The sequence below is a fragment of the Dinoponera quadriceps genome, unplaced genomic scaffold (assembly GCF_001313825.1).
Source record: "Dinoponera quadriceps isolate SergipeBrazil2010 unplaced genomic scaffold, ASM131382v1 scaffold1658, whole genome shotgun sequence".
Classification (NCBI taxonomy): Eukaryota; Metazoa; Arthropoda; class Insecta; order Hymenoptera; family Formicidae; genus Dinoponera; species Dinoponera quadriceps.
In genome coordinates this window covers 1,567,576-1,592,905 of record NW_014555920.1, presented here as the reverse complement: position 1 = coordinate 1,592,905, position 25,330 = coordinate 1,567,576, and the positions used below count along the sequence as shown (strand labels likewise).

At 42.6% G+C, this 25,330-nt stretch overlaps 2 protein-coding genes across 4 annotated transcripts; one reads left to right on the top strand and one right to left on the bottom strand.

Moving 5' to 3' along the window:
- Nucleotides 1-193: 193 nt before the first annotated feature.
- LOC106745786 (facilitated trehalose transporter Tret1-like) lies at nucleotides 194-20,578 on the bottom strand. 2 transcript variants are annotated; one of them, XM_014621712.1, is made up of 9 exons: nucleotides 20,494-20,578; nucleotides 15,933-16,110; nucleotides 8,852-8,981; nucleotides 8,356-8,491; nucleotides 5,656-6,112; nucleotides 4,766-5,015; nucleotides 4,336-4,542; nucleotides 4,041-4,233; nucleotides 194-3,073 (listed from the first exon to the last, which is right to left on the bottom strand). In XM_014621712.1, the coding sequence occupies exons 2-9, from the start codon at nucleotides 15,950-15,952 to the stop codon at nucleotides 2,829-2,831; spliced, it is 1,638 nt and encodes a 545-aa protein (XP_014477198.1). In that variant the 5' UTR covers nucleotides 15,953-16,110; nucleotides 20,494-20,578; the 3' UTR covers nucleotides 194-2,828. The 2 variants fall into 2 exon arrangements, with proteins under 2 accessions (XP_014477198.1, XP_014477197.1); XM_014621711.1 differs by lacking the exon at nucleotides 20,494-20,578 and adding an exon at nucleotides 20,121-20,452.
- LOC106745787 (NADH dehydrogenase [ubiquinone] 1 beta subcomplex subunit 5, mitochondrial) lies at nucleotides 15,000-25,330 on the top strand. Of its 2 annotated transcripts, none has more exons than XM_014621713.1 (4): nucleotides 15,000-15,113; nucleotides 24,025-24,163; nucleotides 24,505-24,716; nucleotides 24,837-25,330. In XM_014621713.1, exons 1-4 carry the CDS (start codon nucleotides 15,015-15,017, stop codon nucleotides 25,077-25,079), a joined length of 693 nt encoding a protein of 230 aa, XP_014477199.1. In that variant the 5' UTR covers nucleotides 15,000-15,014; the 3' UTR covers nucleotides 25,080-25,330. The 2 variants fall into 2 exon arrangements, with proteins under 2 accessions (XP_014477199.1, XP_014477200.1); XM_014621714.1 differs by lacking the exon at nucleotides 15,000-15,113 and adding an exon at nucleotides 15,362-15,421.

Genomic DNA, 25,330 nt, shown 5'->3' with positions numbered 1-25,330 from the left:
TCGTTAGAACGTTTATTTCGCACCTGTTGGAAGTTTTCTGAGCTAAGATTGAATTATTCTTTTACATCTAAAAGAATAACCCAGTTATAATACAAAAAACTTCCAACGGAGTTGTGAAATAAACATTCTGAGCGAGGCCATTGATAACGCTCTTCATCTTTCCGTCTTCGACTAAATTCGAATCGAGGAGGTATTTTATATTATAAATACTTTATTAAAATTCAATATAGCTTTACAATGGCATCGTGTATATCGTGGTAGAAGCTTTATATACAACGATATCGATATAAATATTACTTTTACCGCTCATCTCCGCGTATGTGTGAAGAAGAGAGGCTTCGAAACTCGGATAGAAAGTGGCACTGTAACACTGTTGCAATGTAACCGTCCAAACCTCTTAAAGCCCCTATCAAACCAGATATCGGAAATTGAGGATTGCGTGTTGAAGATTGGAGCTTAACTAACCGAGACAAAGCGAGTCAAGATCCAAATTGGTCGACCCGTCGAATTCGCATCTCTGATCCACAATCTTCGGTTCTTGATATCTGTAGTCTGATAGCGATTCAATGAAAGAATCAGTTCGCCGGTCTGAAATCGGCGAAACCTTTTCGAGTCGCTCTCTTCACGGAAAAAAAAAACAGGGGAGACACTTTCCGCTACGACTATCACGATGTAATACTCCAGATAAATTGTATAAGATAAATTGATCTCGTCCGTTTGCAAAAAAAAAAAGAAAAAAAAAGAAGTAACGGTATCACATGTGATAAAAGTACATGTTAAGCTAATGGCCGGTTTCATCGAGCTTACTCAGCTGAATCGTTCCTTTTTTTTTACCACGCTCCATCTACAAACGGACGAACAATTGATCGAGCTACTACGGACAGAGATTAAATTTTTCAGCAGTTGCGCGTTTAGTTTTCAGAATTAATTCGATGTCGATGAAACCGGACATTAATCAAAAGGCGGACGAATCAACCGCCCGCCCTTCCTCCCTACTTCCTTCGCGAAAGCGCGACGAACGGCATCGAGTCGCCAGCACGAGATGAGAGAGAATCGTGTGGAAGCTTCATTCATTCGTTGTAACTTATGTAATTTATACGGATCCGCACCCGCACACACACACACACACACACACACACACACACACACACATATATGTGTGTATATATATATGCGTATATACGGCGTGCTTGATTTCAACATATAAAAATATTCGGCTCGGTCGATCGTTCTCGCCTCGTCCGATCGAGTCGACGATTTGATTGGCCGTTCGTCGTGGATCTTCACGCATCGCGCAGCTCGTTTAGACAGAGCGATCCGCAAATGCACAGAGTTGTAATCGTTATATATCCCTACGTGACCATCAACTTAATTAAATATCGAACGCGTATTTAATTAGTCGCGCGCGAATAGATCTTACGTTACGCTGCCGTTGGTCCTCGCTCGGCAGTAACCGCGGAAATATCGACAGTTTATGCGTTTTACAGCGAGCTTACGTCGCATTTGCGACCGTGTTGTGCGAACTTTACAACAATAACAAGTATTAACAACAATATAACAGCAGTGACGATCGGTTGCATCGAGTTACGCGAACGGGCACGACTCGCTTGCGACCGTGCGTCTCGCCCCGTCTAAAACAAGCTTCTGATCCGCTAAATTAAGTATCCCCTGTGAGTGGTTTATCGAGTGTGTATGTGTGTATATATGTGTGTCTGCCTATTCGTGTTAAGTAAACGACGCCACGTGCGGATAGAGACGAGAGATCCAGTCGAGCGAATCAATTAACGGTTTACACTACGTATTACGGTTACGCGAATTTGTTCGATCACAGTGAAGGCTTGCGCCGACTTTGATCTTGAAAGAGGAATGCTCGGGATGCCTGGCAGACTATGTCGCGAATCGATGATCGGTATGCTTCGGTGTAATTCACACACACACATACACTTACACTTCTCGTAAAAGAAATACTACGCACTTTTGTTGTACGAGTCGTCGCGCGTTTGCGAAGCCTTCTCTCTTTCCCTTTTGCTTCAAACTTCTAAAGAGCCTTCGAAAAATGATGCGCGACCAAGTAGTCGAGACAATCGTGTCGTGTTCAGAGAGGAAAAAGAGAGAGAGAGAGAGAAAGAGAGAGAGAATCTTTATCATGAGTCGCGTGTGATCCATGACTATTGCGATAATGACGAACGCGCTATCAGATCAGCATCTAATATTGTAATGACGACCCTCGCGCGAATCCCTTGCAAAGAGGAAAACATTACAGGCACTATACTTGAACACACATATATACATGTATATTTTACCGCAAGTTGTAAGTTAATTTCGCGGTTTCTCCGCGCGACATACACGTATCTCTCTCCCTCTCTCTTTCCTTTTATTTCTCTCTGTTACCTTTTTTTTTTTCATAACGTTTTTCTCGTAATGTTATATGCGTTTCTAGTATAGTGCTAACTGCGCTTCAGTCCGGGCTAAACATGGAAATAACGGGCAAATTTCATTATTTCTTCCGTTTTTATGCGCACACGACCGAGTACTCGAGCTTAATTCCGTCCGGTTACTCACTTATTGGCTCTCCGATACGACATCTCTTTTCTCGCTCGCCGATTGCTGCGTCAGTCGCGATTTTCACATCGAACATCGAACTCTACTGATTCTACCGTTTAATATCAGAACGATCGGCATTTCGCGCGAATACATAGTGTGTGGTTGCGAAATTCGCCGTGTAGAAGAATCGAGGCTAACTGGATATTTGTTTCCCTAGAAACCGCTCGAACTAAGCGTTCGTGTGAGATTCGCACGGTTTCGGCGGTGAAAACAAGTGGACGTTCTTAAGCGTTCTGCACGATTCGCGGATTAAGCGGCTCGGTCGCGGACGATTTCGTCTTCTGGTGAGACCGCTTCTCGGTACACCGGTTTTTGCTCTTCTTCTTCGCCCCCAGTGCCAGGAAATTGTTGTGAAAGTACTCCTCGATCTCCGACAACTTCTTCCCGTGCGTCTCCGGCAGGAGTAACCACACGAAAATAGCCGCCCCCACGGAGACAGCGGCGAAAAACCATTGGACGGCGTAGGACCCTAGAATGTGTGATTCCTTTTTAGACTCGCTGAGAGAGAGAGAGAGAGAGAGAGAGAGAGACACGTGTAACTTTTCATTCTTTTATTCGAAATACCGATCGGAAATGCAGGAATGCAAAGCGATCGTCTGGACGACAGAAAAAATAACTGTGACAAAAAGAGGTGATAAAAAGCGAAAGGAAAAACGGCAGAAACAGCGGGAATATATATTTGCATGAAGATAGCGAAAACATGTCCATGAAATACAAAAATAGAATCGCTACCAAAATAGAATTGAATAGATCAAGATAGACGCAGTTGTGATAAGAAGGAGTGAAAAGTGAAATAGAAGTCTAACGTTGTCGTTGCATGTTTATCTAGAGATATCATAATTATGTGTGTTTCTTGTGTACTAGTACACGTATAATGTAGTGCTCAATTAACTCATGATTATCTGTTATACTTACTTTACCCGGCTCACCGGATGACTTTTATATTACTAACTACACACCGATGGAAGTCATTGAATCGCTACATCTGTGACGTAATCAGTAGTATAAAAGTCATCCAGGTTGGCCAGGACTGACGGTAGTAGATATTAGGGCTGTTAATCTTCGATCATTTTGAACTTGTGAAACTTCGGTAGGATCGAAGTATCGAATTTTGATAAGGCGAAACTTCGAAGGTTCGTTTTCAAAGGCCGTAATCTTCGAAACTTCGAAGAATACTATCTTGCGAATGCCGGAGACTAATGTCTACGTATATTTTACTCAAGAAATCTTATATAATATATTATATAATATTGAGAAATGTTGTAAATGAATGGATGTGCCAGACATTATATATTCAAAAATCTTACTATTCCAAAGCCTCGGAATTTCGATTTTTTCGAAATTCGAATAACGAACCATCGAAGCTTCGAATCTTCGGAGATTCGAAAGTCGAAGCCTTCGAAAGAAAACGCTAGGAGCCGTGACAGATACCGTACCTCCCAGGAAATTTTGCAAACTTCGGTAACTCTGCAGCGCGGCGAACATCAGCAAGTTCGCCATGGAGTAACTGATGGAATGGGCGATCCCGCGGATTTCGGTCGGGAACAATTCCGCCGTCATGGTCCAAGGAATCGTCAGCATCCCCACCATCGACGTGCACACGTAGAGCAGCAGACAGAGCACCGGTACCTGCGAGCATCGGAGTTGCGATTTTGCGCGTTTCCCCGCGTGAAAAGAAGAAATTCGCGGTGTTCGGCACCGTAATGAATCCTACAATTCCTCGACACTCACCCAGTAACCGCTACGATCGCCGTTTTTGATGTTCAGGGTAAAGTAGCCGGAAACGGTCATGCACACGGCCATGCCCAGAGATGATATTATGCACAACGCTCGCCTCTTATATCGCCTAAGCATCCAGGTGTTCACCATGGAGCACAGGAAACGCGTCACACCCACCAGAATCGACGCAATGTACTCGTCAACACCCGCGCCCACTTCCTGAGAATCACGAAAGGTTCATTTCAGAAAGATCGAGATCCGTAGACACGCGTAGAGATCGATCGGTCGCGAGGAAGTTAGGAAAAATCTATCACTAACTGCCTAATAAAGTCGAGCTTCCTATTCGATCGCGTGTCTGTTATTAATTTTCACAAGAGAGAAAGAAAGGAGAGTGACGCGTTCAAGTTCGGATGAACGGATAGAGAAATTTCCTCCTTCGTACCTGGAACCAGGTGACCGCGTAAAACAGCGTTATGTAAATTCCGGAAAATTGCTGGAACGAAAATAGAAGGAAGAGTATCGCCATGGGTTTCCATCCGGTCGGTTTCAGGAAGCCCCGCAATTTGTGGGACACGTTGCCGTGCTTGCTGCGCCGCTGTTCGTTCAATTTAATTTCGTTCTCCTTCATAATGGTGGTAAATTGCGTCTCGGCCACGGACATTTTGCCCTCCGACGTCTCGTTTTTGTAAAGCCTGCGGGCATCAGAGTCCGCTAATCGTTTATGTGTTGTGCAGGTTTTAAAAATAAACGGAGAAGTCGCGAGTGCTGGAGAATCTCGGTGGCTTATCTCGAGGAGGATCTCTATCGCGTCACAGACATTATCAGCGATCCTTCGAAGCCGTTTATTTACTCGCGTCTTTACTCTGTTATTCGGTTGTATTGTAACGGTTAGCACGGACACACGTTATCCCGCAAAATTAAGATCCTGAAACTTGAGAGGTGGGACAACATCTCGAAAAATTGGAATCCTGAAAATTGAACGGCAGGACAATATTTCCAAATACAACTTTCTCGAAATATTGAAAGCGATTGCCCCGAAAATTTAATATCGGGACAATTTCGCGAGATACTGGAAGAATATGAAGTAATCTCGAGCAAAGTCATGAACGATTTCTGGTATTCAGTTTTCGGGATGTTGTCCTACTTTTGGAATTCCGATATATTTTTCACGGGAATAAATATGTCTGTCGTAACGTTTAACCGTAAAACCGAGGCCGACATTAGGCCAGCCGTGTTCTCGTCATTAGTCATTTCCCGATTAAATTCACCTTCAAGACGGATTCTTATCGACAATCGGTTTATCTCGACACTGTAATAACAAATTTAATTTACCGTTCCAGCGATTTCTTGGCGTCGTCGATGCGTCCCTTCGAGACGAGCCATACCGGCGACTCCGGCACCCAGAGTTCCACCAGAACCACCGGTACAACCGCATAAATGATGCTGAGCCAAGCAACCAGCCGCCAGTCCAGGTAAGCGCCTTTCAAGTATGAGATTACCATTCCTAACGATGCCAGCGTTGGCGCGAAAGAGATCATAGAGCCACGCAATTCCGGCCTGGCTACTTCGGTGATGTAGACGATCGCCGGTGAAGTTGCTAGAGCGGTCGCCAGTCCGGCTAAAAGACGACCGACCAGTAGCATCGGCACGTTCGTCGAGAGAGCAATGAGGATCCAGCCCGCCACGCAGGGTATCGAGCCAATCTGCAGAGTTCTCAATCGACCGACCGTCTCCATCAGGAAGCCCCCGATGACAGCGCCGATTGGCGCGCATATGACGACCAAGCTGGCTGAAAGTCGGGATTTTATTTCTCCTCGAAATTTCTTTGAGTGAAATTCTATTGGGAAAGCAGAGTGACACCCTCGAAGTCGAGTGACTCTTCATTCATACGGAGTGAATTCTCTCGCTTTGAAATGTCGAGTGACGTGCGGTCGGCGTCATGCATGCTGTGCCATTCCTTAGACGGATAGTCACACGATTTTCAACCGTATACATAACGCAGAAAGCTAAGGCTGTATTCTGTCCACGTGCACTGACAACTGTCAGCAACGGTCGGATAGTTGTCGGTGGACGTGTACAGAATAGCATCCCTGAAAGTCGCAGGAGTAATTCTATTTACAATGGTAGGGTTATGTACAGAGAAAATAGTTTCTTTGGGTTGTTTGTTTGATAACAATTCAATACTATATATATATATATATATTATTTTGTTTGAATGAAAATACTGTTACGCTACAGTGAACCATGTTGTTTGATAGAAAAGAACAGTATTATTTAGGGAAAATTATTTATTTTTCAATAAGAAAAAAAATTTACTTCGTTATACACGGAGAAAAAAATTTTGCTGCAAACAGCAAATTGTTAATATAATGACAGCAAAAAAATTTGTTACACGGAAACATAATTTTGCTGTTGTAATAAAACGCCGCGATATTGATAAAATTTCGTTGGCGTAACTAAAAATGAACACTTAATAAATCGTTTTGCTGTCGATAGATTAACAAACCTTTGCTGCTCCGGCAAAATTGTTTTCTACGTATATATAAAATATTGTTCCATTAAAGTAAAAATAATAAAGCTTGGACATATAAACTAACTGTGGACTTTTCTCCACCACTGTATATGTGAAAGGCAGAAAATTGTGTAACATAGAATAATTTCAATCTAGAGAATGATGCAGCATATATGACGCCGACTATATTTCACTATCACAAAAACTTAAAATCCACTCTGGTCGAATGAAACATTCATTCGTGCGGATTACAAATCCACTTCAGGTTCGAGATAAACATTCACGCTCTTGTGATCTCGAGTGCCGGCAGCATTTTCACGATCGCTTCGACTGAATTTTCCCTCGTTTTGAGAGAAATTTCACTGCATGAAATTTTGAGAGTTTATTAGTTTTTACAAATATATATCTGTTTGTGAATTTTTCAATTTTGCGTGTAACAAAATTACACCATGATTACCAGAAAAAAAAAAATACCACCGTGATTACAAAAAAAAAAATTAAAAAATTAACAAAATTACGTGAAGCGACTGTTCGCTTAATTAACCGTTTGAGTACCACGCGTCTCTGCTGTTTCCCCGTCCAAACGTGCCAAGGAGCGCTTTTTCGCTTGTCTTATTCCCCATCCAGAAATGCCAAACGGTGCGATAGCGCTTGTCTTATTCTCCGATGATTGCATCCAAATGTTAGATTGCAATTAAAATTCGTTCTTTTATCAGTTGTCTCATTATTTCATTTTTACCTAAAACGGAATGGTAGCCGTAAAGTCGCGCATCGACAGAAGCCGAGCGTGTACCGGTTATCGGCTTCGCAGCCTAGAACGCTGGTACTTTTCGAGCGAAACAGAAGAAGCGCAAAATCGCTCCTTGGCACTCAAACGGTTAAATACGTACGTAAAACGAATTAACGTTTTCTGCGACAATCATCGGCGTTCGGTGACAAAATCGCGGCTGACTCATGGCAGGAAAGGTATCGTTCATTCGGATCACGCGCCCGCTAATAACAAGTCGTCCCCATCGCAGCGCATAGATCGCGACGGTGACGGCGAGCGAGCAGATTGGATTGCATAACGCCGGGATCTAATCAGAGCGCGAAAATCGATAGACCGAGTGTGTCATAAGAGCCGACACGCACCGTCCGGCGGGATCTCCCCTCTCGTATCACACACGTGGCGTGTCATCTGCTCGCGTGCAATTAATCAATTTAGGGAGGCAACGAGAACGAACGGCGACGTATCGACGATGATTGCGCAGGACGCTTAACGTTATCCACGTGACGCGCGTGCGCACTCTGCGCGCAAACATATCGCGACAAACATTACCATACGCGCGTGGGAATTTATCGATATCACGTGTTATCGCGATACCCCGAACTGTGCACAGCCCGACAAGAACGATAATGCGTCGAGTTTCCATGGAAATTCATCATTGATAGTTTCCGATATCGTCATCATTATCTTCTTCGCGGAACGTTTCTATATGCGCTCGGCGATATCGGCACGTGACATATCCGCGCGATCTCACCTATCCATGAAGTTTCTTCTTGTGTCGCGTGCATCTCCGAGTCTTCCTTCTCGAGGTGAGGAATGAGAGTCGCCGAGTATGCCATGCTGAGGCCCACCGCTATGTGGAAAGACGCTGCGATGATGCATGCGGTGATCTGCGAAGTACGAAGCGAGCTATGTACTTCCGCGTGATCGGCGTGGAAAAAAAAGCCTCACGAGAAACCCGTTATATTTCACTACGCCTATAGTTTCAAAGGTTCGTATTTTAATACCCGTTCGTTTGTAAAGCCCGTTTTTTTTCTTGCCAGATTTTTTCGCAGATTTCTCGAAAGTCGAGAAGTGGCGAAATCGAGCCAACGGCAATTTCTGTCGAATTATTAGGGGAGGAACGCGAAAAATGAAACATCGCTCGGTTTCTCGGAGGGACTCGGCGTTCCGTTGGGAAACTGGCTACTGCTGCGAAATAAAAGCAAACAGCCGTCCCGCGTGCGCGGGATAATGACCGTAATTCGTACCTCGCGGATAGCGTTTTTAAGGTTGGTCGGCTCGACGAATCCTTTGTTGAGGCTCCGGCTCGAGACGATCGCGTCTTTGAAACACTCTCGCTCATTCTCCTCGATGTTCTTCGAAGCCTCCCGCTCCACACTATAACAAAACGTTAACGTCGCGTCGAACGTGTCGCTGAATGGTAATCCTATCTTTTTGCCGCTCATAATTCGCACCTTTTTTCGGGATCGCTCGTGATTTACGGCGACCGTGCGCGTCTCGACGACGTGATCGGTGACCCCGCATGCCACGTTGATGCGAATATCGACGAGAGCTCTGTCGATGCTCATTTCGACTGCACAGTGACAGTTCATAAATATTTATCGTACCGGCCCTCGCCGTCTATAACGCGCTGTTGGCCTCGCGCAAGATTCGTGCTCCGGACACGCGGTGTGTCACTGATAATCTTAGAATTGGCCCCAATTAAATCCAGTTGTTATGCGTCTATTTATTATGAAAACGTATCAACTCACGCTCGATAGTTACTCGTCATGAATTTCTGTTTTAATTTTATTCATTTTTCGTCACAATATTTCGATTCAAACGCGCAAAACGCGGGGTTTCACTCTCGGAGCTACCCTGCGTTTCGCAATTTGACCTTTTCGGGAACTCGGACGACGTCATTCGTCCAGACGCGTAAAATTTTTCGCAAGATTCGAGCATGTTGATGAAAATATCACGAATATTATTGCAAACAAAGGAAGGAAGAAATATCGCCGTGTGATCGTACTTGTATCATTTGGAAATTAAATCATTTTCTGCCGGCCTTAATGAATTCGTCCCTGAAGAGTTTCGTAGTGCTCGACGCTTGAGTGAATTTTAAATCAACAAGGCGCCTCGTAGATACAATGGAGATATTCTCGTTTGCTAAGCCACGTTTTTTCGCAAACGTCGACTCCCAAATGAATTGAAAAAAATATACCGCTCGTATGAAGTCGCATTTACGATTTATAAACGGCACTTTATATTTATGGACTATCTCGTAATTGGAGACGTGAAACAAATGCATCGAAGTGTCGAAAATAAGCCCAATCGTGTTAAGTCGATGTGTTTATCGAATCCTGGCTTCCCGCAGTCCTTCCGCGAGTGTTCAGTTTTGCGAATTTATTGTATAAATCACGAAAAACTGTTTACGAAGTGTATCGATTTAATGTCACAATAGCATCTCTCTCAGTATCGTCATGTATCTGCGTAATACTAACCTGAATCGAGAGCTCTATTAGGATAATAATTGCAACATACAAACGTAACAGTTAATGTAAACGTTGCGGCATTTCGCAAACTAGTCGGGTGAGTAACTGAGAAAATATTGTCTCACATGCGGCGTAGAGATGCACACTTACGTAACGAATAGCTTTTACCGCCGATCGATTACAACATCATCGCCATAATTTGTTCTTTGCATTATTACGACAATATTAAATGTCGCATCTGTGCGTCAATTCGAAGAATAATAAGACCGATCGGCGTTCTCACTCGTTCGATTATTGTAAATATGAACACTGTTCTTATTTACTAAATGAGAACGATGTAAAACGAGTAATCTCCGGATGATTGTATCGAGTGACAATGATACCGTCTATTTCAATTATATTGCATATCGTGATTCATTATGCCTTTTGATAGTTTATCACGACGATTTATCGACAATATTGGGATTAACGAGCCTGCGAGCGTGTCACTTAGAGAAGAAATATTACGTGTTATGTCAATGGACGCGCGTTAATTGACCTATTAACACACAGTTTTTTTTCAAAATAATAATAATGATTTTTCGATAGATATCTCGTACACACAGAGAAAAGATTTCTGTGGATTTAATACAATTTTTTTAATTGAAATAAATTTGTTTTTTGAAATGGAGCAAACAAACGAAACAAACGAATGTTTGATTCAACAAACGAGATTGTTTGGTTTCTCAAACAATAAATATTTTTATGTGAAATAACATGTTTCTTTTGTGCTTTCATTCAAACATTACGATGATTGTGACAAGCAATACATTTGAAAAAAAAAATAACATTATGCTAGAAAAATATCAAAGAACTTCTTTTTATCTTTTAGTGGAATTTTTAGTGAATATTTATATTCATATTTTTTTATTTATATTTACATTATTTTTAATACATAATAAAATAATTTTTTTTTCTAAAAACCAAATATTATATATTTCTTTTCAATAATACTGTTTTTATATATGAAACAACATGATTTACTGCAGTGAAACATTTTCGTTCAAACAAAGTCAAACAAACAAGTATATTAAAGCCAAAGAAATCTTTTTCTGTATGACAATGATTTCTATATCGCAATTTTCCAAGACAATCGCATGTGCTTATATGTATGTGCAATATTTCAGAATGTTGTCTCCCTTTTCGGATTCCAGGATTGCAATTTTTTAGAAATTCGTCTCACTTTTCGAATTTTATTCTTTTCGTTCGGGGCATTGTGTATCTATTCACGACTGAAAGCGTCACGAATAACAGAAAATCTTGAACTTTGACCTCAATTGATAATTCAACAATTTATTCTTGCGCGGTCCTCGTTTTCGAGGCGAGCGGCCTCGGTTGTCGAGAAATCTAATCTGCGTCATTCGTTATTATAATAGCCTCTTATTTTCTCTCACAGCGTAAAACATTGTCAAGTATTCAAAATACTATAAGGTCGATATCACCGGGATCGGAGGTCGGCGTACGTTATTATTCAACAGCCATACGTTTCATCACCATTTTGTTTACATCGTGCTTCGCCGATGCCAAATCGAAAGACTGAAGACGTGAGGTTTCCACGTGATACATTACAGACTAATGCGGGCAAATTACCGAATCGGCCTTACATGCAAGCAACGTACGAAAAAATCAATCTACGATAAGACGATCAAAGGCGTTGGAAGTATTTTCGCGTTATAGGGGGAATCGAGAGAACTGGAAGTCACAAAACTTATCTCACGTAATAAGTAAAGAAAAAGATTCTTTTTCATAGTGCAACTTGCTTTATTATGTTGGTCGGATGTACAAAACGGCTTATAGCCAAAGCATTGTACATGATATTTACAAGAATTTTTTTCTTCAATTACATGCATGAGTAAATCTGTTCTCATCTCTCGTGTTAATGTTCTGTTAGTTTTAGGATTACTATTTCGCAATTTCCCTTTATTTGTAAGAAATATTATAATTTTTTGCTAATTTCTCCAGTACTTAATTCACTGTTAATAAATATATATAATTTTTTTAAGTCAACTTTATATATCACATTGTAATATCTCACTAATTTTAATAAAGTGTTAAAGGACCACGTTTAAACAAATTATACGTCTTATTCTTTTCTCTACAATGAAATGTCACATTTGCGCGACCCTGTTTACAATTAAATAACTTTTTTGTGCATAAATACATGTAAGATTAATCTTTTTCTTCTTTTATTCCTAAAGGATGTGGCTACATTATAATATACACAATATTACGAGATAATATTTGCATGTAACTTTTTCTCTCAATCAATATGTAAAAAATGCGACAACCAGACATGGTCTCTCCTACATTAGTCGCATCTCGACTTTGCGTTTGCTGAGATTAGACCTCCGCGACGATCCGCAGCGAGATTCGCGCGAGCGCATGAATAATGAGCGGTATCCGAGGGGCGCTTGACATTTCGCATGATTGACGGACGATTTCGCTTTCCGTCCGTTCGCAACCGATCATTATATACCTGAGCCCGCTGTAATTAGTCCGACGAGTGAGTACACTCGAGGTGTACTCAGTCGTGGGACTAATTACAACGTTCCCGCCTTGTGGCCGTTCAACTTTCTCGCGTCGCCGGGCGACGTGTCGTTGTCATTACCGGCGCATCCTCCGACACGCGAGTCCTTTCGCAAATCGCTTCTACCGGTCGAAGGACCGCCATGATCGTCCTGAGCTCGAGCCGCTAAAAGTAGTCGCGTTACTCGCGCTGCCGTAATTACACTGGGCACGTGCCCAACCTTGGCCCTCATTCAGCGAAGCACAATACTGGGCGTGCGTTTAATAGCGAGTCGGCGACACATTCAGAGGGGTCTTCGGTATTACTCTCGATCTATTTTCGGATCTTGTACTTTTCAGCGCGCGAAACTTCTCATGTCGCTCGGAAATAAAAGTAGGCAGAGGCACGGTGAATTTCAAAATAGTTCCGATACTTTCTTTCCACGCACTGCGGAACACGAACGACAGTCTGATGTGAATGAGAGAACTCGTTTTCGAAAAATAAGCTCTCTTTCACTGGACTCTCATCGGTTGTGTTCCAAACTGCATACAAACGAAGTGTTCGAACCATTTTGAAACTTTTTGTATATGAGAAGAATAGAGTATACAGGATGTGATAGGTCAGTCAGTATATTGAACCTTGAACTTCGAATTTTGAACCTGTCGCTACAACAGCTGCCATATATTTGTAGATTAGACCACTCTGAAGAAAAGAGTCTTTCACTATTTTGCAAATAACACGCAAAGTTTTGAGTTGTTGACTAAAGAAGCCTCTGTACGTGACCATTTTCAATAATTAATAACTCGAAATTTTGTGTGTTGTTTGCAAAATGGTAGAGGACTTTTTCGTTCGCCTCACTCCGTTCTACGCTTTCATGAAATTGTCTCTGTTGGACCAGGACACCGTACATCGCTTCCGTTCTTTTTATCGCTTCGATTGAAGCGCTGCACTGAGAAAAAAGTACTTAGAAATTTATTTGTAGGAGATACAAGATTTATTTTTCACACATCAATTATTTTTGTGAAATAAACCTTATATTTTCCACAAGTAAATTCTTAAATATTTTCTTCTCAGTGTGAGTACGATGAAATTCCTCAGATACGGAGATTGTCATTAGAGGACGATGGATTCGAACTGTCGACGTTTTTTCGCGATAAAACCGCGCATAGGCCTCAACTTCCTCTCTCATTTCGATCGTAGAAGCGAATTTTCTGTGCAACGATCACGCGAAACTTACATCATCGAGTCTCAAGCTAGCGTGCGCGGTGTGCTGTTTACGCGAAATGAAAATCCTGCAAAGACGAGAATTCACGATTGCTGAATGATTCGCGCAGCAACAAATCGTTTCTCGGGGATTTTTACGCGGTTTTTTTATTAGGACAAATTGTCGTGAAATCGACGGTCGTTCGCTTCTTCATTAGCGAAATTTGACAAGAGCACGACTCGTGGGTCTGTTGAACGAGAAAAAGAAAGAGAGAGAGAGAGAAAGAGATGTCTCGGGGCCTCGCGTACATAAATCACACGTGGACATTATTACGTCGTTCGAGAGATAATTCATCGGGAAGAGTGACGCGTCGTGCGTGAATTGAGGTCGAAGATTAATCGGCAAACAATTGCGCGATCAATTGTTCATTTGCAGACTGCCGTCTAGGGTACTACTTCAACAACTTGCCAATAAATATAAATAAAAGACAATATGACTGTAATTTTTAAGCCAATGACGGTTCCCTTGAAAGAAATGTTATTATTTACCGACCTTTTAATCTGCATTCAGTCGCTGGTCCAACACGGCCCAAACGCCGGGACCGAAACGCGATACGACCTCACTTTGTATTTACATTTCACATGTACCGAAAAGAGAATTTGGCAATAATTACCAAACATTTAGCGAAATAGTTTCAACTAAATAATTTGATTGGACCGAATCACTTGGTTGAAACTATTTCACTGAATATTTGGTAATTGTTGCTAAACTCCTTTTTTCAGTGTCACAATGTACGTAATGCAAAAAAATTAACGGTTGACTCTGATTTATCTCTGTCTTACCGCTCCTTATTTTCTCTGATTGAGTATCATTAAAATCGTTAGACCTTCATTGTTGTCGAGAGAAATCATGTGTCGATTATTCGTTACGTTGTCGCGTCTAATCCAACATCTAAACAATATATGGTAATGGAGGCAGAAATAGATGCGAGAACGTGTGGAAACGTGCCGAATTGTGACGCGTGATATGGTCGTATATTTTACAAGATCTATAACGAATCTTCGTCTCGTAGAACGATTCCGGTAACGTACAGTTTTAGCTTCAGAGCGATATCCCTCCTCCCATCGGCAATTTTATCGGTGACTTTGGCATAACGAGTCGAAACGTTTCAGGATGCAGTTGAGGGGGAAATGGAACGTGCCAGCGCAGATGGATCGCGATTCGACGACGCCGCGTCTCCGCTTGTTGCCAAATCGAAACACTTGGACTTCACGACGACGGTCCCTCGGGTAAGTGAAATCTCAAGCTTTCCGCCGGAGTGCCGCGCGTTTTTTCAACCGTTCATGTCGATTACGCGGTTCGATCAAACGGAGATTGTTTTGCGACATCGTGGTGGCTGATTACCGGTTCATGACTGGTACTTAAAGACACTTCGATCTCGGGATGTTACTTTGAGAGACTTGAAGAAAAAATTATTTCGACTGCGCACCTTCTTGAGTGAACGCACAGAGGGAACTTGTTCGAGGAACACCTTCGAGAATTTCTTCTGGATATGAATGCCTTGAGTGTCCTGAGGAATAGTCTGAAGGAAGGATCGGTGAGCGATACGGGGCAAATACTCGAGGATCTCTTTGTTCACCGTTCGCGAATGATCGAGCGTGAAAAGATTTTCGTCTCGGTAAAGAGCGCGAGAAAAAAGTCCGGCAAAACCAGTTGGAGGCTACGATAGATCGAGCCTTCTCAGGTAGACGAAGGATTGATCGGCGGACGGATGACGCTTGATGATCGCTGAATCGACAGCTGAATCCGTCTCGTTCGTCTTCCGAAAAGCCCCGCCATGTTCCTCGGCATTACGACGAGATCCGGAGTCGACGCCCGCTCGCGCGTAATCCGTAAATACCGTCAGGAGGAAGAAACTCGCGTTCATCTCGCCTCGATATTTGAAACGCTCGTATTATTTCACGAGAACGATGAGTGGCAAGAAGATCGACGGGTCGGAGACAAGAAAAGGGTAAAAAGCGCGAAAATTAATTTCACATCGCGCTATTCTCGTTACGGTCAATTTTTCGCGGTCTTCTTTTTACCGACGAGTTTTCTCGGTAACTCACCTCAATGAATAAGGATCCATTGTCCCTCTCGCTCGTTGGCCGCACCACTGTTAATCGACGGGCGTGTGTATTCCCTCTCTTCTTAATTAGTACTAATCAACCAAGCGTCTCCCTACGAGAGTGTATCTTCGTCAACTCTGCCCGACGCTGCACTTGCGGCCGGCCAACATTTTACAACCTGAAATCAAATCAAGTGGCTTCGGTATTATTGTTGTTGCAGAATTTTCACACAACATACACACATATATATATATCGCTCCAAAGATAATATGATAATTGTCTGATTATCATGCATTAAATCGCAACATCGTTGAAATACAAAGTTATGCACAGTTTGAGCGAGTTCGGGTAACGATCGCATGATAGTTAGATTAGATTCCCGAGAGTAACGAGCCGCGGTGCAAGTTAACGTTGCCACGTGTCTGTCTTATCCGCGACATTTTGAAATGAAACTATGTAATATCTTGGTCAGCGGTGCGCGACAATTTTGCGGTTAGCGCTGCGTGCAGCGACTTTCTCTGTCGGACGCAAAACCGATTTTTCTCCTTGCGCCGTTGTGCGTCTCGCGAAATGGGCGAGACGGGGCGCAGTGTGCACGCGTTTTCCAACAATTTCCCGGCGAAACTCTCACGCGTTGCTCCGACCGTCTCTCGCCTGCTCGAACATTCAGTTATTTTTCCAAATGTTTTGTCGACTTACCGTCGGGAAAGGGGAAACTAAAACCGGTGAGAGCAACACGATCTTGCGATTGATCCCCGTGATCGAAAACAAAGACTATCGAAGGTATAAGCAATCGAATACATATAGGGTGAACGTTCCAGTCAGACTTTGAGATCTTGTAGGAGATATAATTCTAAATAAAAAATTTCCCATAAATATGGGTCGGAAAACGCTTCTTTAAGAAGTTGGCGCTCAAAATGATCCTTTTTCAATATATTTCTGTAAATGTCTAGGAAAGTATTTCGATACTTTTTTAACAAAAAATATCGAAATCAAAGTTGCAGAAAATTAAGTTGTCTTTCAAATGAGACCAAAATATTTTCATTACATTTCACAGGTTTTGAGATAACTAGTTGTAAATGTACAAAAAAGGGGTTTTACTATTCTAAGAAACTAAACATTCTAAGAAATAAAACAACATTTTACGTTCCTGCATTGCGATAAGAAAGAGATTACATATAAACAAGAAGTTAACCAGAAAATGAGAAACAAGGCCATAATCAAAGAGAATTCCCACCGACGTAACTCCAAGCGCCCCGAGTAAACGAGCGTTCGCGTGATCGCCCGAATTGCTTGGATTTCAACGACTTCTGCACGCGTACGACTGCTATCAATTCAAGCGGCTCGTTTCTCCGGCTTCGATGGCTAACGATCTACGAGGTTCCAGGGGAATCCGACGTCGGCCGTCCCCCGTCGTCCGTTCGTTGCAACCGGCGATTTCATCTAAATTACTCGCGTGCGCGCACACGTTCGACTTTCATCTCGCGTGACTTACTTCCCTCCGGCGACTGTGAACGTTGATAAGCACCGAGAGAGATCATTAACCACCGAGCTTCTCTCTCTCCCTCCCCCTCTCTTTCTTTGTGCTCAAAAAATGTCATTGGCTGTAGAGAGATATCAAATGTCCCGGTGCATAAAAAAGTAGCAGTAACATAAAGAAGCTTGTAAGTCTCGTTACTATCTCGTTAACATTTGAACATTAAATTAGCAACCGAGACAATCGAGCAGCCGCTTGCGTGAGAAGCATGACGAGAAACGGACATTCGTCACGAGGTAATTAACGACGTTTAATGAGTTCGGTCATGTAGCCATTCTTGGCACCGGACTTATATAAGCCTGCACGGCGACTTTTGTTCCCAACGGGATTTGACGGGGAGGAGAGAACGAGAGAGGTAGAGACAAAAGTAATCCGGCGGTCTTTGTGCCGTGAATCGTTTACTTGGCCTGAACGGGAAAGCAAGGGACAGAGAGAGAGAGAGAGAGAGAGAAGAATCGCTCGTTCGAGGAAAATTTATGCGCGTCGCAAGGAGCGCTCGCGGCGGCTAACGTAACCGTCGCGCAAAACGATCCGTCTTATTGCAGGTGGCGGTTTCTCGGATATTAAAAAGGACGATAAAATTCTGCGGATTCCCGAGATAAGTGTCGTCGTGCACGCACACATACATTAATGCAACTTTCCTCCACGATTGAAAGACCTTCATCTAATACGCGGAGGATGGAGGACTCCGTGCGTGAAAGTGACGCTTTTGAGCCGTTTTTCTTGCTCTTTCTCTCTTTCTCACAACTACTTATTTACTGGTGATCTATCTTAAAGAGAGGAGTTGCTCTTTGGCAATCTGTCGCCTTTTATGTATTTTCCTATCTTTATATTTTTTATTTTGTATTTTGTATTCTCTGTTTCCCCTTATCGTATTTTTCATGTTATATTTTTTATCTAAAATTGTACTTGAAGAGAGAAGTTTTCCCAGTGCGCACAATAGATTCATCTATCTAATCATATTGAGTACAAAACATGACGAATTCGGAAGTAATCATCTGTATCGATAAAAAGGGAAATCAGGATTGATTTTCCTCGAGCTCACAATTGTCGTATCACGCTTTTATTGTTTCAAGCTAGCCTTTCCAAATCTCAGACAACGTTACGATGGTCAAGTGGAGTGTTGTTACTCGTCTGAGTATCGACTTTGTGTAAATCCGACTTAAATGACGCTGGTGCAATCGATCCTAAGTCATCCTATGAGGTTCTCATAATATCACCGAGCGACAGCGACGTCACGTCGCGACATAAAGGTTGTAAAAATAGTTTATTATGACGACGAGGCAAATTGCACAACGCTGTCGTGGCTCATCAATAATAAAGCGCGAACTCGACTCCGCGAGTCGAAACCGGTAAAGCAGCTCGATTTAAAATAATAATTTTAAAATGACAATTTTAAAGAGGACTCGTCGAATTGATTTGACAGTTCCCAAATAAATTTGACAATTTGCAGCGCGGCGTTCACGGCAATTAAAATAATTTAGATCGTACGTCGGTTTTTCCCCTTTCTTTTGCCATTTCCGCTATCCGCTACTCCGTTAAATTGCAGTTCCGCATGGGCGGGGATACGACAGTTTGACTCATTATCTGAAGAGCGAGTGCAAATAGTTTTTTTTGGATATTACAAGAGGCAAATATTAGTATACTTTTAATGGATCGATTAGGGTTATTGAAGAACTTAGAGTAGAACATCAGTAGAATTAAAGGAGCTAGGTTGCCTTTCTAACGAGCGTCGATCCGGGAATTCAGGCAGATATGAGTGGAGATACGGAGTTACGTCGAACGCATGGCATGCGTGTTTCGACGTATTGAATAATGGATTTGTAGAATTTTAAACAAAAATCTTATCTCAGTTATCTAATCTCATAGGTCGGAATGCCGTCTCGAATGACTCGTGTATATCCAGGCCTTTTATATTATCATCGATATTATTGGACGAGAGAAAATTTTACTCGGAAACATTACTTGACAAGTGGCCCGTTCACGTCACGAGACCCGATAAACACGTGTTACATCGTAGAAACCTTAGCTGGCGCGAGTTCAAAGACCGATTCGGTAGAGCCGACATCCTGGCGCGACTCGCTCCGCACGCTCCCCATGTTTACAAGACCGCGGAAGGATCGATCGATTCGGTGCGATCAACGCCCCGACCGACGTGTCGTCGTCGTTTCTCGAAGGACTGACGGTAAATAAGCCAACAAGTACGCGTGGGTCTCTCTCTCTCTTTGTTCTCGTCAGATCGCACTCTCTCCCTGCACTTCGTCTCCTTCCTCTTTCCCGCGGCCGAGTCGAAATCAAAGGTACGCTCGAGGTGTGCTCGGAAAATATCGAGCACACACACGTTAACCGGAAGAACGAGCGAGATTCACAGTAGCGGCGATCAAACCGGGGAAGTGATTACCAAGTCGATACCGCGACACGAGTGAGAAATCCTTCGCGATGTGACGGTAAACAAGAGGAAAGACGGCTGAAGGCTCAACGCTAACGCCTGACACTGAGGAAGAAACGACACTCGAGACCCTTCAAATCGAGGACACCATCGCTCGCAAACGTGTCGTTTTCACCTTGGGCGCTCGCATGTTGCTGTGAGGTTGTAACCGGGTGCACTTTGTGTAAAGCCCGACTTGACGAAACCGAGGAAAGGTACTTACGTTTCCAAGCCGCCTCTGTCTCGCTTCCTCAAATCGATCTCGTTGGGCGTTCACACGAAGGCACGAGAGCGAAGCCGGAAGTGAAGCGACCGCGAGGCCAAGGCAGAGCGGATCGTAGAGGAAGCTCTTTCCCCCTCTCTCTCTCTCTTTCTTCTTTCTCGTAGCGATCCTCGTTAACGGAAAGAGAGCAACGCGACTGAGACGCGCGACTCGCACGATCGACCGGCCGGCTCAACTCTCTCTCGTCGACGCGGCCGCTCGGCGCCGCGATCGGTAGACGACTGGCCGAGAGAGAGCCTGAAAAGCCTCCTCGCCTCCTTCTACGTCCGACCTGGCTCTCCGTGTGTGTAAACCGCCTATGTGCGTTACATACCGTGTTGCCCGACGTGGTCGATTTTAAGGGTTGCTAACACGTCGCTTCGCGCGCTCTCCTGCTCTCCACGCGCTCCACGCATTCATCGATTCTGCCGCGATCCAGCCTCGCCCGATTCGCGACGCGTCTCGTGAAATTCAGCTAAAGAGGGGGGGGGGGAGGATACTTTGTCGCCAGTGTGTGTGAAAATGCGGACGTAATGCTTCTATGCTGTAACGTTATTCGACGCTGCTATTGTCGCTGCACTTGGAGTCTCGGAGTCGCGCTGCGGATGTAGTCATGTAATCACCCTGAAATTCCTTTGCAAACTGAGAGAAAAAGAGAGTGAGAGAGAAGGGGGAAGGGGGGTGAGAGGATAAAAATCAAGATTATCCGTTCATCGGAAGATTTATATTTATGAGTAAATTTATAATTTACAATCGCGTTCTCTTCTTTATCTTCCAATATTTCTATCGCACAACAGCGGCGGAACCAAGTTCGTGTTTTATCAGCGCCCGATAAAAATTACGAAGCGCATCGTGAGGAAGACATACGTGTCCCATGCAACGCAGTTGTACCCGAAATCAACTCGTCTAGCTCGTAGATGGTTTCGTGACCACGGTTGTTGACCTGGAGAATATCAGGGCATCCGTGAAACGGGATCTCCGATCCACCCCGGCGGAGGGGAATCTCCGTGTCGCCGCGGTGTCTCCGGAAATTCTAGAAAATGTTTAACCTTCCTCGTGGTGGGAACGTTCAACGTTCAACTGTGTATTCGCGACTGAAGCTCGAATCTTGGCTCTAACAAAGTTTTATTCAAACGCGAGCAACGCGGTTTTATTATGTATCGATGGGAACTTAAGGTGAAGGAATTAACAGCTTTGAAGACTCAGAAAAAAACAGTTTTCTCCGATTTTTCCCCGGATTTTATCGGGTTTTTAATCTTCTTTATCTTCTTTTCCTTTCGAAAAAGTAAATGTGAGTTTTTCTAAAGGAATTTTTCTACTCTTGAGATAAGAATCGAAGACATCCACGAGAAGTGGAAGAAACTGGATTTTTTCCAAGCCTTCAAAATTGTAGGAAGAATCCAAGACAAAGGAACAAAGGAATTCTCGGGCATTCCTATAGGAATTTCGTCACGCAAATCAATCGATTTCTCAATCAATTTTCGCTGCTGTCGGAGCAACGAGCAAGATTACACAATAATTTGTCCGCAGTTTTCTAATTTCTCTAATTACAATCATAATGTAAAGGGTCAAAGATGTCTTCGATAACACAGGCCGACAAAATGAGACCGACCTCCTTACCCAGAAACCAGACTATACTTTCCCGAAGGTTTTCGGTGCACTAAGTTCAAATCTGGCCGCAGAATTGTTCTATCACATCAGGATTTTGAGATATTCTAACCTAAAAGTGCAAAAAATGCCGTTTTTGCCCACTTTTGCGGTTATGTATGCAAGCCAGAGTAATTTTTCTCAAAAAAGTAAAAAAAGGTATTAAAGTACAAGTCTTCCTCTTTCAAATGGCGTTGAGTTTGCTTAAATATCTTTTTGCTTCGCTGAGAAAAACGGCATTTTTTGCACTTTTAAGTTAGAATATCTCAAAATCCTGATGTGATAGAGCAATTCTGCGGCCAGATTTGAACTCAGTGCACCGAAAACCGGGAAAGTATAGTCTGGTTTCTGAGTAACAATTTTGTCGATCTGTCTAATCAATACGGAACTTTGGTTTCTTTAATCTGCTCATGATTACATTGCATTTGTTTTCCAAACCCTCTATCTTAATAATATAGACTTATCAACACGCCGTGAGGCTACGCACAATGCCATTATCGATCCATTAAAACTCCGATGATGACTAATGTTCGAAGTGTGTTAGCTTTGCTGCCAAGTGTTAACGTATTCAGCTGCTCTTACTACCATTATCCGTACCGCCGTTATTCTTAATCCGACACCTGAGACTTTGAGTGGTAAATAAAGAAGCGATAAAATAACAAGAAACTCTCTTTAGCTCTGCGTCAGCTCTGTGCGATCAGCAGGATGTCGCCATAGCCGACTGTTCCAAGATCCATTGTGCCGTACGTGAGAACAACATTGATGATGCCCCTAATTGAACTTAAGAGACGCAACGTATTACATAAGAATATAAAATTTATTATTTCGCACGACACATATTCTTTTACACGCGAGATAAACGATATCATACTTTCCGCCTACAAGTTAACGTGTTGAGTATTGCATTGATTTCCATTGATTGTACAAATGTCTAATTAATGATTAAATTATTGAATCTAAAGTAAATAAATTATATATATATATATATATATATATTTTTTTTTATATCTTTTACCTTCATTGGCTCTTTATCTGTCATACAACCTATTTTGTAGATGCAATTAATTATATTTTATACGTAATACTTAACAAAACATAATGACATCACAGTGTCGATCACCAGTGTTTCCCACGGCATTCAGCGTGTTAAATTTCGCCTGCTTTTGGACAAGGAATTTTTCACACGAGATCTCGAAAGGACAACTGGTAGTTGTCACAGGTTCAATCGCGATTCTTGACGTCAGCGTTACAACACAAAATACAATAACGTTTGAAACAATAAAACTTGAGAATTTATCGTATTAAATCATCACCACATGGCGTTTAAGGAATTTTACTTCCATTCGGTAACGTCTGAAGGCTCGTTTCTTTCGTTACGTGGCGCCTTGACATTTCTCGCTTTATGACTGAAAAAGTAAAGATATTCAGCAGAAACAAAGCGGAAAAAATAATTCCCATGCGTGAGACGTGATCGGTGATGCGACCCGGGAATTTTCTCGCATTCTGTCACGAGGATCGACCTGGTGTTTGTAATTTACAATCGTTTCTCGAGTTCAATTGTTCACTTGACCCGGCTTCATTGGCGCCGCGCGGATCCCTATTGCAACGGATCACGTTGAGATTAATGCGTTGAAACAAAACAATTTCCGACTTAATGAACGCCAACGACGCTTTATTGTCCGTCTAAGACCGGGCGGAAAATTATTTCTCCCGACGATATTCGACCACGTAATTAATTGAAGGAAGGAAAGTAAGGAGTGCAGAAAATATGCGAAGTATAACTGCTCCAATATCTTTTTCTTTGTTGTTAACAGCAGTATTCGTTTTTACGTATCTACCGTTGTTGTTGTGTCGCAAATTAATTTACTTATAAATTATCTGTGCAATTAAAAAATCATGTCCTAAGCCCTGCGACCTAATTTAATGTTTTAATATAATAACATTATAATTAATATAGTAATAACCGATACCATTTATTACCCCAATCATATTTATTATCATATATATGTTATTAAATAATATATATATTTTATATTATATTTACTTGTTTATTATTCTCGCATGTCCTTAATTAATTGCGCCACGGGCCCTACTTTATCGACATTTTACAGACGCGATAATAAATGCTGTCATCTGACCGCGTGTTACGCAATTAATCGTGTAAAACTGTGTAGCCTGCCTTTACTTGGCTCGGTAAGTAGGAGAGCTACATTTTCAGCCGGCCCCCGAGTTTCGAGAGCACCACGTTCAGGTTCTCTTACGTCGAGGCAAAATGGTGGTGTGGAGCAGCATTTGGCGTAAAACTGGTCAAAATTTGCTGCAAAGCAGCGGTTTCAGGGCGGCTTTAGTGAAGAACGGTGATTATACATGCGACTACGTGTCGAGTTCCGCCGTTAAACAAGTGCTTTTCTTTCTGTCAATGCGCTACCGTCCGAAACCAACGGTGTTTGGTTACGCAACCACCGTACAGTGTTTTGCACAGGCATGCGATTTCGTGTGTCCTGTGCGTGCGGTAGGATAAAGATCTTATATTTATGATTACAAATGTGTTCACTGCTAACAGCTGATAAGTTTGCGTCGGTTGACACGTAGAAATCTGTCGAAGCTCGGCCTCGCTGAGTCTCCGAGGATATCGATTTATACATGTACGTAACGATGTGAATCTCAGGCATTTTTCTGAGTTTCCCTGTCTTTGTAGAACTGGCAAGATGTATGTCGGAACATCGTGTAATGGTCATAAAGCCGAGTCGCTTCCAGTGGCACAAGACGAAAGATTATTTTCACTTTTATTTCCTGCTGGGCTTAATCCCTGTCTGCACCGGGATCTTTCTAGTTAATGTCTTTGTTGGACCTGCCACGCTTGAGGAGATCCCTGAGGGTTACATTCCCAAAGAATGGGAGTACCATCGGGTAAGGCATTAACGTTATTTCTCTTTGTGCTGTGAAGCCCAAATATTTTTGCAGATTATCAACAACACGTGTGATACATCTGCGAATCTCGACATTAAGAAATTTCTCTTACCGTCTCAGCATCCCATCAAGAGATTCCTCGCACGCTACTTCTTCCCGTCGCCGCAGGAGGAATACGAAAAATATTTGCACTACATATACCATGTGAACAAGGTGAAGGACGTTCGTCTTCTCGAGACGCGGATAAATAACTTTATGGCCAAGAATCGCGACTTTCGAGGACCCTACTTCAGGGAGTACTACGCCTCTAAGTATCTGTACTCGTACAGAAAGCACATGGACGAACAGGATGAGCTCGAATAAACAGTTGAAGGTGGAATCGATCATCACTTCTCTTTGTGAGAACTGTTTCTGATTAGGAAATATCGGGGTAAAAAAAAAGAGATTACTCGTCCGAGTGTAGATCATAATATATATTTTAGAATTCGATTAATTTACATTGCCGAGTAAAGCAAGCAGCTCCAAATCTCTGCCACTAAATATATATCGCATTGTACATATATATAGCTGACAAAATAAAGAGTTGGCGAGAAAAGTTTCTTTCGAAAACACGA